General features: G+C 43.7%; 1 protein-coding gene across 3 annotated transcripts in view; it reads left to right on the forward strand.

Moving 5' to 3' along the window:
• Positions 1 to 14,186, forward strand: part of LOC144721221 (dynein axonemal heavy chain 3-like) — an 814,808-nt gene that overhangs the window by 447,278 nt on the left and 353,344 nt on the right. For all 3 annotated transcript variants that reach the window (XM_078598660.1, XM_078598658.1, XM_078598659.1), the window contains one exon: positions 1,273 to 1,412. In XM_078598660.1, the coding sequence (XP_078454786.1) occupies positions 1,273 to 1,412 (140 nt within the window). The remainder of the gene's footprint in view (positions 1 to 1,272; positions 1,413 to 14,186) is intronic.

Below are 14,186 nucleotides of genomic sequence, written 5' to 3' on the forward strand. Positions count from 1 at the left end.
GTCATGTACAATGCTTTAAAAGAACATTATAATTAGGTATTAATGTTCATTTTTATTTTTAATCAGGAATAAAATTGTAGAATTTCTTTGAAAGATAAGTTACAAAAATTGTTTTTCTTAAATCATATTAACTGTTGGATTGAAATTAGAAGTTATGAATTTTGTAAAAAGATATTACTTCCAATGCATGTTAACTAAACCATGTTGATTAATTGAGACCATACTGCAGATAGTTTGCAAATGCTTAACTGTGGATTGTCAAAAACATATTTGTGAAAGCAGTTTATTTTTGGGGTAGCAATTAGAGTCATTGTACTGGCTATGGTGGTGAGTGGTATCTAAACCGTTCATCGGGCCCCTACATTCACCAGCCTGCAGTGACCAGCATGGTGACGTATATTCATACTCCTTGGTTCTTTCGGTAAAGTCACGTGATTTAAATCAGCAGTTGTCCTGCTGTATCGGTTCCGCCTGATGACGGTTGCTTGTGTTGCGATCGAAACATCGTGATCTATTATTTTTTCTACCTACGTGACTTCACCGAAAAAACCAAAAGGTATGGATTCCTGCAGTCACGAAAGCTTCAAATCAAGATTGAAGTATATTCAAACAAGCCCCATGACTGAAAGTGTGGGGATGCCTTTAACCACAAGTTGCTTTGTAACTTACAAAGGGCTGTAAGTTATATATTTATTTCCTACCTTGTTAACTCGAACAGATTGGATCATGAGCGGTGTGTGAAAATGTGCTCCTATTACTCCGCCTTCGCAGTCTCGTGAAATTAATAATTGATTCTTGGCCACGTGGTGACCTGACCAAATTCTGTGATGTTAACCCAACGCGGCTAAAGACATTTAATTGTCCCCGTGTATAACCATGTCGTGGGCAGATAATTGTTTAGTTCCAGCTCACCAGTCAGTTGAAGAACAGTTCTCACAACCCAAATATTTATCAACCACTTGTATCTATTTTCTAAATTTGGTTGTAGAATCGCTTTTCAATTTACCAGTGAGCTGAAACAATAATTATTGGTGCATGAAATGCTTGTACACGTGACACTTACATATTTTTTTGCTATGTCAGGTAATGGAAGTTAACTTGAGAAAAATTCGGCCACGTTTTTTGGCCGAACCCAAATATCAATAATAAATCATGTATGTTGAACTTATTTCGCGCCGTACATTGCCAACCGTGTTAACCGGAGGCATGGGGGGTAGGCCGTGAAACAGCTGAGCATTAAGCCCCCTTTTTAAATGTTTCCCGTGTGTGCAGCGGCTGCTGAATGACATCCTGGAGTCCTGGCTGAGGGTGCAGGCGGCCTGGCTCTACCTGGAGCCCATCTTCGGCTCGGCCGACATTCGCAGTCAAATCCCCGTCGAGGGCAAGATGTTCGAGACGGTCGACGCCAACTGGTAAGGCCCGTGTGGCAACTTCACAGCGTCGCTGTATCTTGCTGTCCTTCCTCCCGCACCTCCAATTCGCACGGTTGGCTACATGCGGTGCTAAAGAAGTCCAACACACATGCAGACACACCGTATCACCGAGACACTGAATCAATCCACTAAAACATGAGAGCCACAGACTCACTCGGCGCTGTTCTTCATTTTATTTTTGGTTATCTTTGGTTACAATCTCTCTCACTCCCTCCCCCACCCCTCCCTTCTCCCCTCTTCTCCACCTCCCTTAAAAAAAATATTCTGTCTCCTATCGTTGCCCCTACGGCAGTGTGCCCAGGCACCTTTGGCCAGTCCCTCTCCGATGTTCACGTTCTGTATGGGCTCTTGAATAATAATAGTAATAAACATTAGAGCCTGCAGTCAGCCCAATTGCAATGCATTATAGCAATGTATTTATCTAGCCAGGTGCGAGCTTGTTAAGATCATTGTCTGTTTTATTTTGAACTTTTTAAACCATCTTAAAATCTGCAAGGCAGCATTCTTGTAGCCTCTGTATATCTAAAAATGTAAAGGTGTAGCCCTACAATTTCTTGATTGTGCTACTGCTGGCAGAAGGCCCTCCACTAGAGGGAGCCACGGATCTCCTCCAGCGGTGGGAGTACCCACACTCTGTCTCACCGCACGTGACCTTCCACACGTGACTGTTGGCTCCCTGCAACGTGATGCTTCTTTTCAGCCCTCGAGGTGATTATGGGCCGAGTCAACCAATCAAAATCTGAATACGCTTCCTTCCGGTTCCGAGATGAGTGCTTTGCAGTAACGTCCTCACTTAACGCATCTTCACGCTTGCGCGTCTTTCGCTGTAGCACGGCTCTTCTGTTCGGGAGCACTTTGTGCACAACGCCTTCATCGTCGTCCCACCATGGGATGACGATGAAGGCTGATGTTATTGTGCAAAGTGTAATTCAAATTTGCAATGTGTCATATATTTATGGCCTGGAATGTATATACGTATATACAAGTAATTACTCGCCTTAACGCATTTTCGCTAAACGCGGCACTTTCCAGGAATGCATCTACCTCGTCAAAACGAGGAAGTACCGTAATTACAGCATCATATGAGCAGAGCTATGCTTCTCGGTATCACATCAGGAATATCTTTGTGTATCTATCTTTTTCGGAATACCGTGAGGCTCTAAAGAGCTCCTTCGGGTGAAGTCCCTTTTGTCAGCCGAAATTACTTAATCGTACAATTGCAAGGCTGCACTTTTACCTTCATACGAGTAGGTATGTTTTTTTTTACAAATGAATGAGTCTCTGAGGCTTACGAATCTTGTTTTTTCCCTATGATTGGTAATCACAGAACCTGTAACGACCTGCACAGCTGAGAAGCTCACACTCCAATTGCAGACAAGTCAGAACTCTACACGCTGTCCGTTCAATGTATCACCTCATCAACCAGCAGATGGGTGTCACACCGATATTGTGACCCCATCTCTTGGTGATACACCAACACCACCGCCACGTGATGCATGGCTGTAATCCAACACTTTGGAGATGTGTTTTTTGTGGGAAATGCACATTTCATTCTGGTGCTGTCAAACTCCCAACATATTGGGTTTTAAGGTGGCCAGAAAATGGCAGTACAGCAGGGGGGTTTGCGACCTGTTTTCTTAGAAGCCTCTGATTTCCTCCTCATCCTCCCACACACAACAGACACCATGACGTAATGATTAAACATCATTGTGGATATGTTTTTTAGCCAAATAAATAATGCCCCCTTCCTCTCCATAATTTTGTCTCACCACATAGAACAAAAAGTGTTTTTTTTTACGCAACCCATCGGCTTTCTGGGAGTGCATCTTACGTGCAGCATTGGTTCAACACAAGCGAACTCTGGACCGGGGTTTTGACATTCATTGTTCCATGAGCAGAGTCAGGCTTGCTCGGGCAGTGACATGGCCGAGTGGTAACGCGTTCACCACCTGTGGCAGATGTTCACGGTTGGAATCCAGTGGCCGACCTGAGGGTCGCTCTCTTCGGGCAAGGGTAAATTGTGTGCGTTACAAATGAGCATTATTACTATGATTACTGCCGGTGTATTAGCCATGATAAAACTATGCAACGTCAACAGTCCACATTTGCCAAATTTGCCAAATTCCAAACTTAGTCAAAAGTCACCCAACCAGGACAAAGTCCTAGTTGCTTCTTCTCACCTGGTTAAATAAAATAAACTTGAAACTTGGATTTTGAACTTGCTCGAACCAATGCCGGTTAACTGATTGATGTTTATAGGCAAGGACCCCCCTCTAATGGATGAGACCTCAGAAAACGCCGATTCAGGTCGAGCAATTCCTGAGGATTTCCTGAATAAATAAAGGGTATTGTCCGTATTAACACGTTGCCATTGTCACCAGAATGGCACCAGATATGCTGGATGTTACCCATTCGGGCTCACATGTTATTACGATGCAACGTTTATGTTTGATTTATATAAATAAGTAATGGGACATTAACAGTATATGACCGCAATATTTATATTTTTATATTTACAAACTCAATGACGTAATAGAGCACAGACAGGCAGACTACAGCAACTTTCAGAATATTACAGTTAAAAAATCTAATGCTTTCAAGAATGGCACAAATGAAGGTGACCAACTAGTTATGTTACAAGTTGACAGTTGACATGCAAGTCACTGCATACAGCCGCAGTAGTAATACTTTGTTGCTCAGAGCCACATTCTCAGCTAGAACTGCGAGGCTGGGCTCCGCAGGATGTTTCCCTTGCTCTGCCACACCACCCCCCTTCTTGCTATCGGACAGAGTCTGTGGGGTTGGACATTGGGGAAGCCAACTGTTGGTTTACCAAATGTGTCCACGTTTGTCTCTCTATCCATCTGCTTCTTGCTTATTATACAGTTGCCTGTTGTCTGTGTGCTGGGCATGTCACCGTCTGCCACATGCCTCCATCTGTTTGTAGTTCATATTTCGAATGCCAATGAGGAGGTTAATGCAGGGCCACCTAATTTGGAAGGGGGGAAAAGCTAAAATCTATAAAACTTCAACAGGTGCTCCATGGCAATTCCCATGAATAATGATGAATCAGCGATATCTGACTTCTCCCCCCCAACACCAAATTCATGGCAGTTATATTCCATGAACATGTTTAATTTATACAAGTAGTTATATATTTATATAACAATTGTAGAACATTTAAAATATGTATCACCTCCAGTGATATGCCAGCGGAACCAGACGAGCGTAAAGGTTCCGGTACAGTCTGCCCTGAGTGTTGAATAATAATCTAAACAAGTTATTGAAATACTAATAATGCATTAATACATGCGTCATTACATATTAAAGGTGAACTTTTTATAGCATTATTTAAATGTAAAGAGTAATATCATTACGTGGGAAAATACTTCAAACGTTTGTGAAGATATGTATTTATAATCGCGTGTGTATATGTCAGGGCTTATGCGTGGATATTTATACGTGTGTGAGAGTGTGTGCACTTCCTCATCGGGGAGTGGTAGTGGAACGGTTAGTGTGCTACTCTACAAACTCGGTGACCCGAGTTCGATTCCCGCTAATGGCCAACAACAGTGACGATTTTCTCAAACGGTCCTGGGACTCCCCTCAATCGGCTGAGCCTCTAAAGAGTATTTGGTGCGGTGTGTAAACATCACAACTCAGGAGACAAAGGTGGCCGGACACGGTGCTGGCCACCCACCCACTCGTGTGCCATGCCAACCTTCACAGGTGCTCGCAAACAGCACTTGCCCCAATAATGTGTTAAGGCCGTACGGGTGATCTTTGTCTGTTATCGTGTAGTGTTTAGCACGCTGTGCTATAAAACCGTTCTCACTCATAGCCACCACCAACGATGAATACCTCAACTGATGATGAGCCGAGGTTGAATTGGTCTTGCATGAGTATATGGCGTGGCGTATAAACATCAGCACTGGGGAGGCAAAGGTTGGAGGGCACGGTGCTGGCCACCCACCCACCCCCCCTCGTGTGTCATGCCGACCTTAATAGGTGCTCGCTTCACAGAGCTTGCACCAAAAGTATGTCCAGGGCTATTTTGGGGGATCTTTGTGTTCGTGATGGAGGGTGCCTTTGTGGTTCGTGCACTGAGCTATAATCGCTTTGGGTTTGGGCTGGATTTCTGTTCATGCAAGTGAAGATTGCTATCTGAAGTGGGAAGACAAATGTGGCATGCGGTCCTTTATAGGTGCCGTCTTAAGAGCGTTTGCCCAGGCAGTCTGTTAGGCTAAATTATGGGGTTTACATCAATGTATGTATTCATGTAATATCATTAGAATGAGCCCGAATAGCACATTTTGTAAATGAAGAGGCATCCGTTGATATAACGAATTTATCATGAAAATTTCGCGATTCACATTACAGCAATCTTTTATGAAAATGGTATCCCTAAGCAAACATATCCACAAAACAAAGACAAATCCCCCCATGTAGCCTCGAACAGACTTCTGGGGGAAACTGCTCTTTGCAAGGACCTGTCAAGGCCAGTTCCGGCACACGAGGGTGTGGCGTGGCTAGCACCATGCCTGATGTTTAGACACCGTATCAGTTACTCATTTAAGGCTGAGTCGACTTAGGAGAGCCCAGGACAGGTTCAGATATTTATCGCCAAATTTGCCTCTGAGGGAGAATTGAACTCGGGTCACAGCCGGGTTCAGAGTGCGGTGAGCTAACCACTGCACCATCATTCACATTAACGTACATAAAAATAAGTCACCATTTTACGTCACCGCAGCGCTTGTGCCAGGCTAAATGCACTCATGAGGCCACGGGCAGTGTTGAAGGCTCGACTTGATCCTTACCTGCGTATCGACCGTTCAATTTTGGTGTGCAATTTTATTGAGAGACTGCTGTGTGTTGTCTTGCTGTGGTCTGAGAATTGTTCTTATTATTTTTTAATTTTTGCTGCCTTGCCCGAGCTTGCATTTATCATTGAAAAATCCGCAGGAATGGATGTACTTTAGCAATTTGTACCGACACAAGCAATTTCTTTATTTATGCTTGTTTTTTGTGACTCGCTCACATTTCCTATACTTTGCGCTCCTATCGGTTTTAGTAGTATTTGTTGTTGTAACATACCGACACGCTCCTACTGGATACCTGTGAAAAAAGATCTTCATAGCTAATCGGATTCCTCCAGTGTAAATATATATTATGTTTCTGGTAGGAGATCACAGAGAATACGCAGGTGGTATGAGTTAACTCAGTTGAGCGACAGATGCGCTACTTGTGCTCCCCACTGTGCCAGCTTGCCGCATTGTAGCCACGTGGTGCTCTGCTCATTTTGAGCTACGATTCTCCACCCTCTGTTGTTGTTGGAGGGCGACAGCCTCCAACTTTCCAGTGCCATCCTTCACGAGCCTCCTCCTCAGAGGACAATGGTGACACCACCTCTCATTGAGTGATGGGCCAGGTAGCTTCCACAGAGCGTTAGGCAGCTGATGAAAATATAATGCTGCTTGACTGATTCGGAGTTGAGACCTCTGCTGCCAAACTGGAACTCGTCAAAAGTCCAGGTAGGGGAACTACCCTACTCCCTCCACATATGCCCCATCAATTATGGGACATTTAGGGGGTGGAGTATGTGATGACATAACACACACATGCAGGTCGTATCCACAAAAGTAACAAAGCTCCAACAAATATCAAAAATAAACATTCATAGTCGGTTCACTAAACAAAACCTTATTACTTGTAAGGGAATTGATGTTGAAGTTGGACAGCTATGAAGTGGATCTTGGGTATACGAATGCAATGAATCAACGTATAATGCATGCTTACACTGATATGATTGTCGCTGCATCAACCCGAAACCTTGTACTGCAAGTCGTGGCGTTAGATTACGGCCTACTATTGTCGTACTGTGAGACACATTACGCTTAGTTTGTCCATCCTTTCCAAGCAGCAGACTTCCGCTGATAAATAACGTTGAAGTGTCCATGTAGTCATCAAAAATAAAAGCACCTTCACACTCAAAACGAGTGAGGGCATCGGTGTCCATGAGTCACTGGGGGCCAATCTTCTCCACAGGACAACCACAATTGAATTATTAAGAACAAAAAGGTGGTACACGTAGTAGTATCATTATTATTATTGACCCAAGAGGAATGAAGGGTTGAGTAGAGCCCCGGCTGGAATTTGTGAGCGCCGTGAGCACAGCGCAGGGCAAATGAAACTGTGAGCACGGGGACCACAAAGCAGGGTCATGAAGCTGCACAGGCCTGGAAAAGCTGTGACACGGGAACAATGGGGGCCCTTTGTCTCACGATGAATTGACTCCGATAGTGGCGGCTGATGTGGCTTTGACTTTATGAAGGGCGGTCGAAACTGTCCAGAGTGAGATAAAAAAATATTGCTAAGTGTAGGCTTATTTTGAAGCTCCCTTATTATAGAATATCTGATAAAGTAGACTTTATTAAAAGGGATGACTTTGCTAAAAAAAAACACTGATGCTCGCGTGCTGTACAATATAAAGTGGCGGCGTAGTGTTCAGGGCACTGTTATTCATGCTGCATTCACCAAGCAGCCTGTGAACACAGTCACAAATCCCAGTGTTCACACTCATTAAGGTTGTTCTCATCTCACGTGTGGCCTCAAGTCCACTGGTGGAAATGTCTTCATTCCAGGAGTGGGAGACGGTATGTGTATACAGCAAGCGCCGCTGACTTCCAGCAAAGCGTTTCTCATTTTACGTGACCCTTTTGCATTGATGGGTCTGAATTGATGCTTAAAGATTTGGGATTTGAATTGCAACTGTGAGTTCCGATTGTGATTCGAGTGCCCTATCGACAACACCGCCCTTCTGCAGAGTTGGAACTTTCTTTGAATGGCCTCATTTTCAGCAGAGAAAATGTCCCACACTTTCAACTACAGTAAATCCACTGTTGATAAAAGCTGTACAGTTCTGAGAGCATTCAGGCTATGATTCCTTTTCTCTGCCGCTGGTTACATCTCTACATTTGCAATGTTTTTAAGTGTGACTTATCGCTCCGTCTGACAGCTCTGACAGCTCAGGAGATTGGCTACTACCATATCTCCCACGAGCCTCTAAAAGCAATAAATAGTTAAAGTGTTTTACATTTTGATCTATTTTTTCTGCAATATCACCTGCAAACAGGTTATTCCCATTTTTTTAAAAGTAAAATATATATATATATGTGCAATGAAAACACATTATCGTAATTTTTAAAAATGATATTTTTGTTGCAATTTCAGTCTTGCCACATATATATTTTTCAATTTCTCATCATGGCTGGGCTGGCATACCTGTGGTAGGTGACAGTGCAGTTTAATAAATTGCAAAGGCTATTTCTCTAATGTAACACTGGGTGATCCGTACTGGTAATGGCTCAAGACAGCCACACAACCATAAATAGTAAATCAATGAATTATTACGGCATGTGCGGTGGCTGTGCCGTTTGGGTGGGCGAGGCGGTAAAGTAACATCATTGTGCGCCTGTCACTGATGGGAGAGCGCGATGGATGTACGCGCTTCGTTCGCATATGTCTGAGCAGAGACGGCTTACAAGGAGCAGCCCATGCCAGAACACGCACTGTGGTTTCCCTGAAAGGCAGTGTCACTCAACAAGTGTGTCATGAATACTGAAAGTGAGATGCCACCTCCCGATTCTTTGTGTTGACTGCAAAGGTCTGTGACTGTCAGCATGCGCCATCATCCAAATACCTCACGAAATAATTGGCTTCTACGATGGCTTTTTTGTTGGCTAAACAATATTTGCTGGCATTCTGGTGTTCTGTATTTCCATCAGCTATTGCACACATAGTACATGCCTTTAATGTCGATCATTCGTTTTTTTGTCTAAATGTAAAAAAATGTAATCACAATACCCAAATAAAATAGCATACTTGGTAGATCTACCCTTTATGTTGTGTTACTTATATATATGTGCGTGCCACAGCATATTCACACTTGGCAATAGGTAGTGATCTGTTTTAATTTGAAGGAGGTAATGCACATTCCTGGCAAGTTAATCTGCTGCGTAGACAGATGCTGTTGTTGCATATTCTGCGAAGCTTTGGCTCCATGCCTCTCATAATCTGGGTTCATAGTGTGACCTGCATGCGTTGGTCGGCTCTTAAAGCGTTATAGCTTGCAATATAACATCACAGTTTGAGCTACCAGTAGCTTGTTTACACGGTGGTCACATTAAGTTGACAGGCAGGTGGCACGGCCAAATGCCAAACAATCCCAGCCGCATGCTCGGTGTTGAAAGTATTGATTCATTCATTTATTCATCTGCTCATTATAGCCGAGCCAAGAGTTGACGTTCTCCAATAGGGCAGAGAATAATGTACACATAATTAAAGTTGCGCTGTGGCAGATCGGAAGGTTATGAGGTCAATGCAATGACTACCAATTCGCAAGAATTCAGCAGTAGTTTTATTCTTGAAAACATATATGTAAATAGAACTCCACATATCAATACAAACATGTTGTTATCCCATCAGTATATTGGCTCTGGAGACCAGGCAGTCCAGCATTTGCCAGTAGCATCCAGCAAACCAGCAGCATGATATTAATAAGACTGATCCTCCTTACGAGACCAAGAAGATGGAAACCAATCCAGAGGTGGCTCGCTTAAACAAATGCTGCTGGGGAATCTTGGTCTGGAAAACGAAAAGGTGGATTGACTACAAAATGTAATTGTGTTTGTATGTGCAGCAACATAACGGAGTTGTGCACGGATATGCTTTAACCCATGATACTCTACAGCAACGCATAATAGGACCGATTCAAAGAGTTATCTCTGTCATAGGAATGTTGAATTAGCCCCATTGGCTTACAACTGCTGACAGAGATTAGCATCTAATCTCTGTTTGATCATGGAAACACTTGATTGTGGGTTGTGCCATGGTGGCGAGGTGTTAACAACCTCGCCTGGTATCCAGGCGGTCGTGGGTTCAATCCCAACCCTGATGCCTGTATATTTGGAGTTTGCATGTTCGCCCAGTGGTCACATGGATTTTTCTCTGGGTCCTCCGTTTTTTCCCTGCACATTTAGAATCAACGTGCGTTTGGAGTATTTGGCTGCTATAAATTTCCACGCGATAAGCCACTCCCCATTGAGCTATCATTTGTGGCCAGGTTGCTTCTAAAAAAGAGCTATACAGCTCAGAGGGGCCTTACCTGATAAAATAATAATAGTAAATAATAATAGTAAAAACACAATTGCACATTTTGGCCATGACTATAAAACCTTAGGCGGTGTTATCTTTTCAAACCTGTGTCAGGTGCTGCAGCGACCGATAAATCAGTAACAAATGTGAGCGCCCTTTGAAAATCACTTTCTGAGCTTGAGTCTGCCACGTTGATTTTCTGTACATTTGTGTTTATACTTGGAATGCACTGCAGCCTGTATTGACAGTGCTAAGTGGAACACGTGCATTTGGCTATTGAGCAGATGGCGCTAAAATGTCGGTAAGCTGTTGTTTAGAAGTTTTTTTTTCTTTCAAGGAATGCGTAGATCGTTAAAGGCAGTTTTTTTTAAATTACATTTCAGTCTTAGAAAATTGAAATCTCCAGTAAGGTCTGATCATTACTGAAGGAATTAGGCACTACTTTACAGCTCATTAGAGCACACAGACACTTGCAGATTCGTCGACAACGTCATCATCAGCAGCCATGGTCAATCCACCGCTGAATGAAAGCCTTCCGAGGCCGATACCATCACCAATGATCCCCACAATACAGGAGTCCAGCCAACACCCACAGATGAGCAGTGCCGGATTATCCTAGTAGAAAAAGTAGCTACATATGTAGTGGTGCTATTTCACACGGACAACTTCTTTTTCTCCTATGTCACTTTATTCGTACAGAACCCCTCACGTTCAACACCACGTAACTCTGTCGCAACTCTCCCGCTTGCCCTGCTCGTCTGCTACGCTCCACTCGCTCCCTCTCGCTCCGCTAGCCTGCTATGTTGCACTCTGCTATCCTCTCTACTGCTAGCCTGTCTAACCTCACTCCTCCAACCTCGCCCTTGCCTCCAGCGGGGGATCAGCCAACGCCGCTGGAGAGGACGAGGTGTGGAGAGCAGGGTCCCGGATTTCTCTTGAATTCTCCCTTGTCTTCACTCCAACCAACTCAACTCCTCTGCCTCTCACGTTCCTCTTTTATCCTCCTCCTCATTAAGTGCCCCCAGATGGCCCTCATTAAGCCTGCGTCCTCCCCATGCCTCACGCACGTGTTCTCCCCCTCATCGCCACTATCTCTCGCCTCCGTGGCGCCTCCTCCGCGTTTGCATTTGCAGCCAGCCAATCACTGCCTTTCCCTAACTGCTGGCGTCTTTCTGTCTGCTGTCACCCAGGCCACCCGCCTGCACCTGCTTATCCTTAGCTGACCCCTCTGTCTGCAACCCCTTACATAAATGCAACTGCTGATTGCAAACACTGCATGCGTTATGCCACTACACATATGATACAGGCCACGCACTTTTAAGGGCCCCGCGCTAAATACTTTCAAGCTGTCAATTCCGGTTCAGTGAATCTGCACTTGCTCTATTACTATAGTACTATACTGCCTTCAACTTTTATGAACGACTTGGTATTTGAGGTCAGCGATTTGTCATATTATCTGGCTGAAGAGCCAATGCAAGTTAAACATTTGTGTTTTAATATTTACGTGTTTTTAATTTATTTAGGGTTCCCTTTATAGCATATGCTACAGGCCCCGCACTAGCTTAATCCGACACTGCAGACGAGCCAATTTCTTTGCATTCATTCCAAATTATTTTGTATTTTTAAAACTCCAACTCTCTATGACCTACCATAACATGGCAATCTCCAAACATTAGGGTGATGGACAGTGTTTGCTTGTTGCATACTACTTACTGGGATCTTCAAAGGGGACAACAATTTAAGCTTCTCCACTGCTGTCCTATTAACCTCAAGATCAATCATGCCCGTGAGCATATAGCGCATTCTATTTCCTACGTGCACATCTATAAACTGTGGAAACTTGGGTGCCAAGCGTTGTGTGAATGCTCGTCAAACAACGTGCAGGCAGGTGCAATACAGCAAGCATATTTTTGCATGGCAGGGTGGCAAGTAGGTTGCTGACCAATAAGTCAGGCTTTTAAATGTTTTGCTTCTTTGATATATGCGGCGGTTGTCTCCAGGCACTACAATTGCCTCCCACACGCAGCAATGCCCTGTAAGATTTAGCCAACGTTCCAAAGTAGAGACTCCCTAAATAGCCCTGAAGACTCGGGCAGGATTTCTCAGGTGACAATTTTTAAGAGAGCCGATAAGTTACCAATACGTATGCCTGAGAACTATTATTGCATTGAGCAGTACGTTCTATCTGAAGACACTTGCTTTCAAGACATTTCCAAAACTCCAAAACTATTCACTACGCAAATGACCGTGCAAATCACCAACAACCCATATCTATAGTTTTTTTTTTTGCAGAAGGTTGGCAACAGACACTGACATGATTTCTCTAAAAATAACGGGAGGCTCCTTTATCGCACTGGCTTGTCAGCTTGATTTGATTTTTTTTTCTCTTGACCACTGACACTCACACACAGTGGTCTTCTCATGCGCTGTAAGTGACAACGCATTGGCCTATGACCATATCGGTAAGGTCAAGGTTGGTTAGTGCTTGGATTGGGTGACATGCTTTGGCAATTTCCAATAGAAATTGCTTATAGCGATGGGTGGAATTGAAGTGTCGGCAGGCGTGATAACCATTAAATGATGGAGCCATCCAGAAATATTCTCTATAATTTTATATATATAGAGAGAAGTTTGAGAGCATTGGCTAACCTTATTTAGGTTAATAAAGAAGGCCGCAAAGTTGGGCTCATGATAAATGTGAGCAAAAATGTATGCACAACAAATTGGCTAATCAAATGAAGATTTGTTTCATCCTTTTTAGCTTTATTCAGTTTTATTCCCTCAGGATTTTATTCAGTTGTATTTGTGAATGGTTGCGTTATTTTACGTAACGAGTTGTAAGGCCTTCTGTGGATTGTCCTGTAGAATATCGTTAGGGATACGACTGGCAAACGCATCAGAGTATGTACGTCTAGGGCAGTTATTAAAGGTAGATCGGTATCATAATGATGAGATAAATGAACAGGTGAGAACAGGTTGGATTGCTTTCAGAAAGCTGAATTTGATCATAGATACACCACACTAATTCACCTGATCGGGGCAGTTTGTTTGTATCAGTGTAAACCGACCCCTTGGCAGATGGATGAGAAACATGGATATTGGCAAAGAAAATTGGAGAGAAAAAATCTGAACATTCTGCAGAGAAGCTTGGAGTTGTGCATGCTTCAAATTACAAGCAAAGAAGAACGGACGGCTGAGCGAATAAATGCAAGCAAGCTAATTCATTATGACTGTTAAGACAAATAATAGGGCTTGGAAAGGACACACGACTTTCAGGGGTGCTGGCTACCGATCGAGACTAATGACTGAGTGGCAACCCAAGTACAGTCCAAGGGTCCGTCCATCTTTGACATGGAGCAATGAGACGAGCAGCTTAGTGCGTAACAACTAGATTAATTGTTGCATCAGGAGACAGGTGAGGGATAATGACGACTTGAGACGCTTTTGATTGAGCAGTGGATGGATCATGGCTAATGATGACGATGATGACGACGCTAGTGGTGATGTGAGGAGGTAAGGGTTGTTTTTCACCAGTCAGTCAACCCATGACACCTGGGTCTGTCCTGTGACCTCCTGCCTGGCACATCGCCCATGTTGACG

This window comes from Lampetra planeri, chromosome 11, assembly GCF_965212315.1.
Source record: "Lampetra planeri chromosome 11, kcLamPlan1.2.h2, whole genome shotgun sequence".
NCBI classification, from domain to species: domain Eukaryota; kingdom Metazoa; phylum Chordata; class Hyperoartia; order Petromyzontiformes; family Petromyzontidae; genus Lampetra; species Lampetra planeri.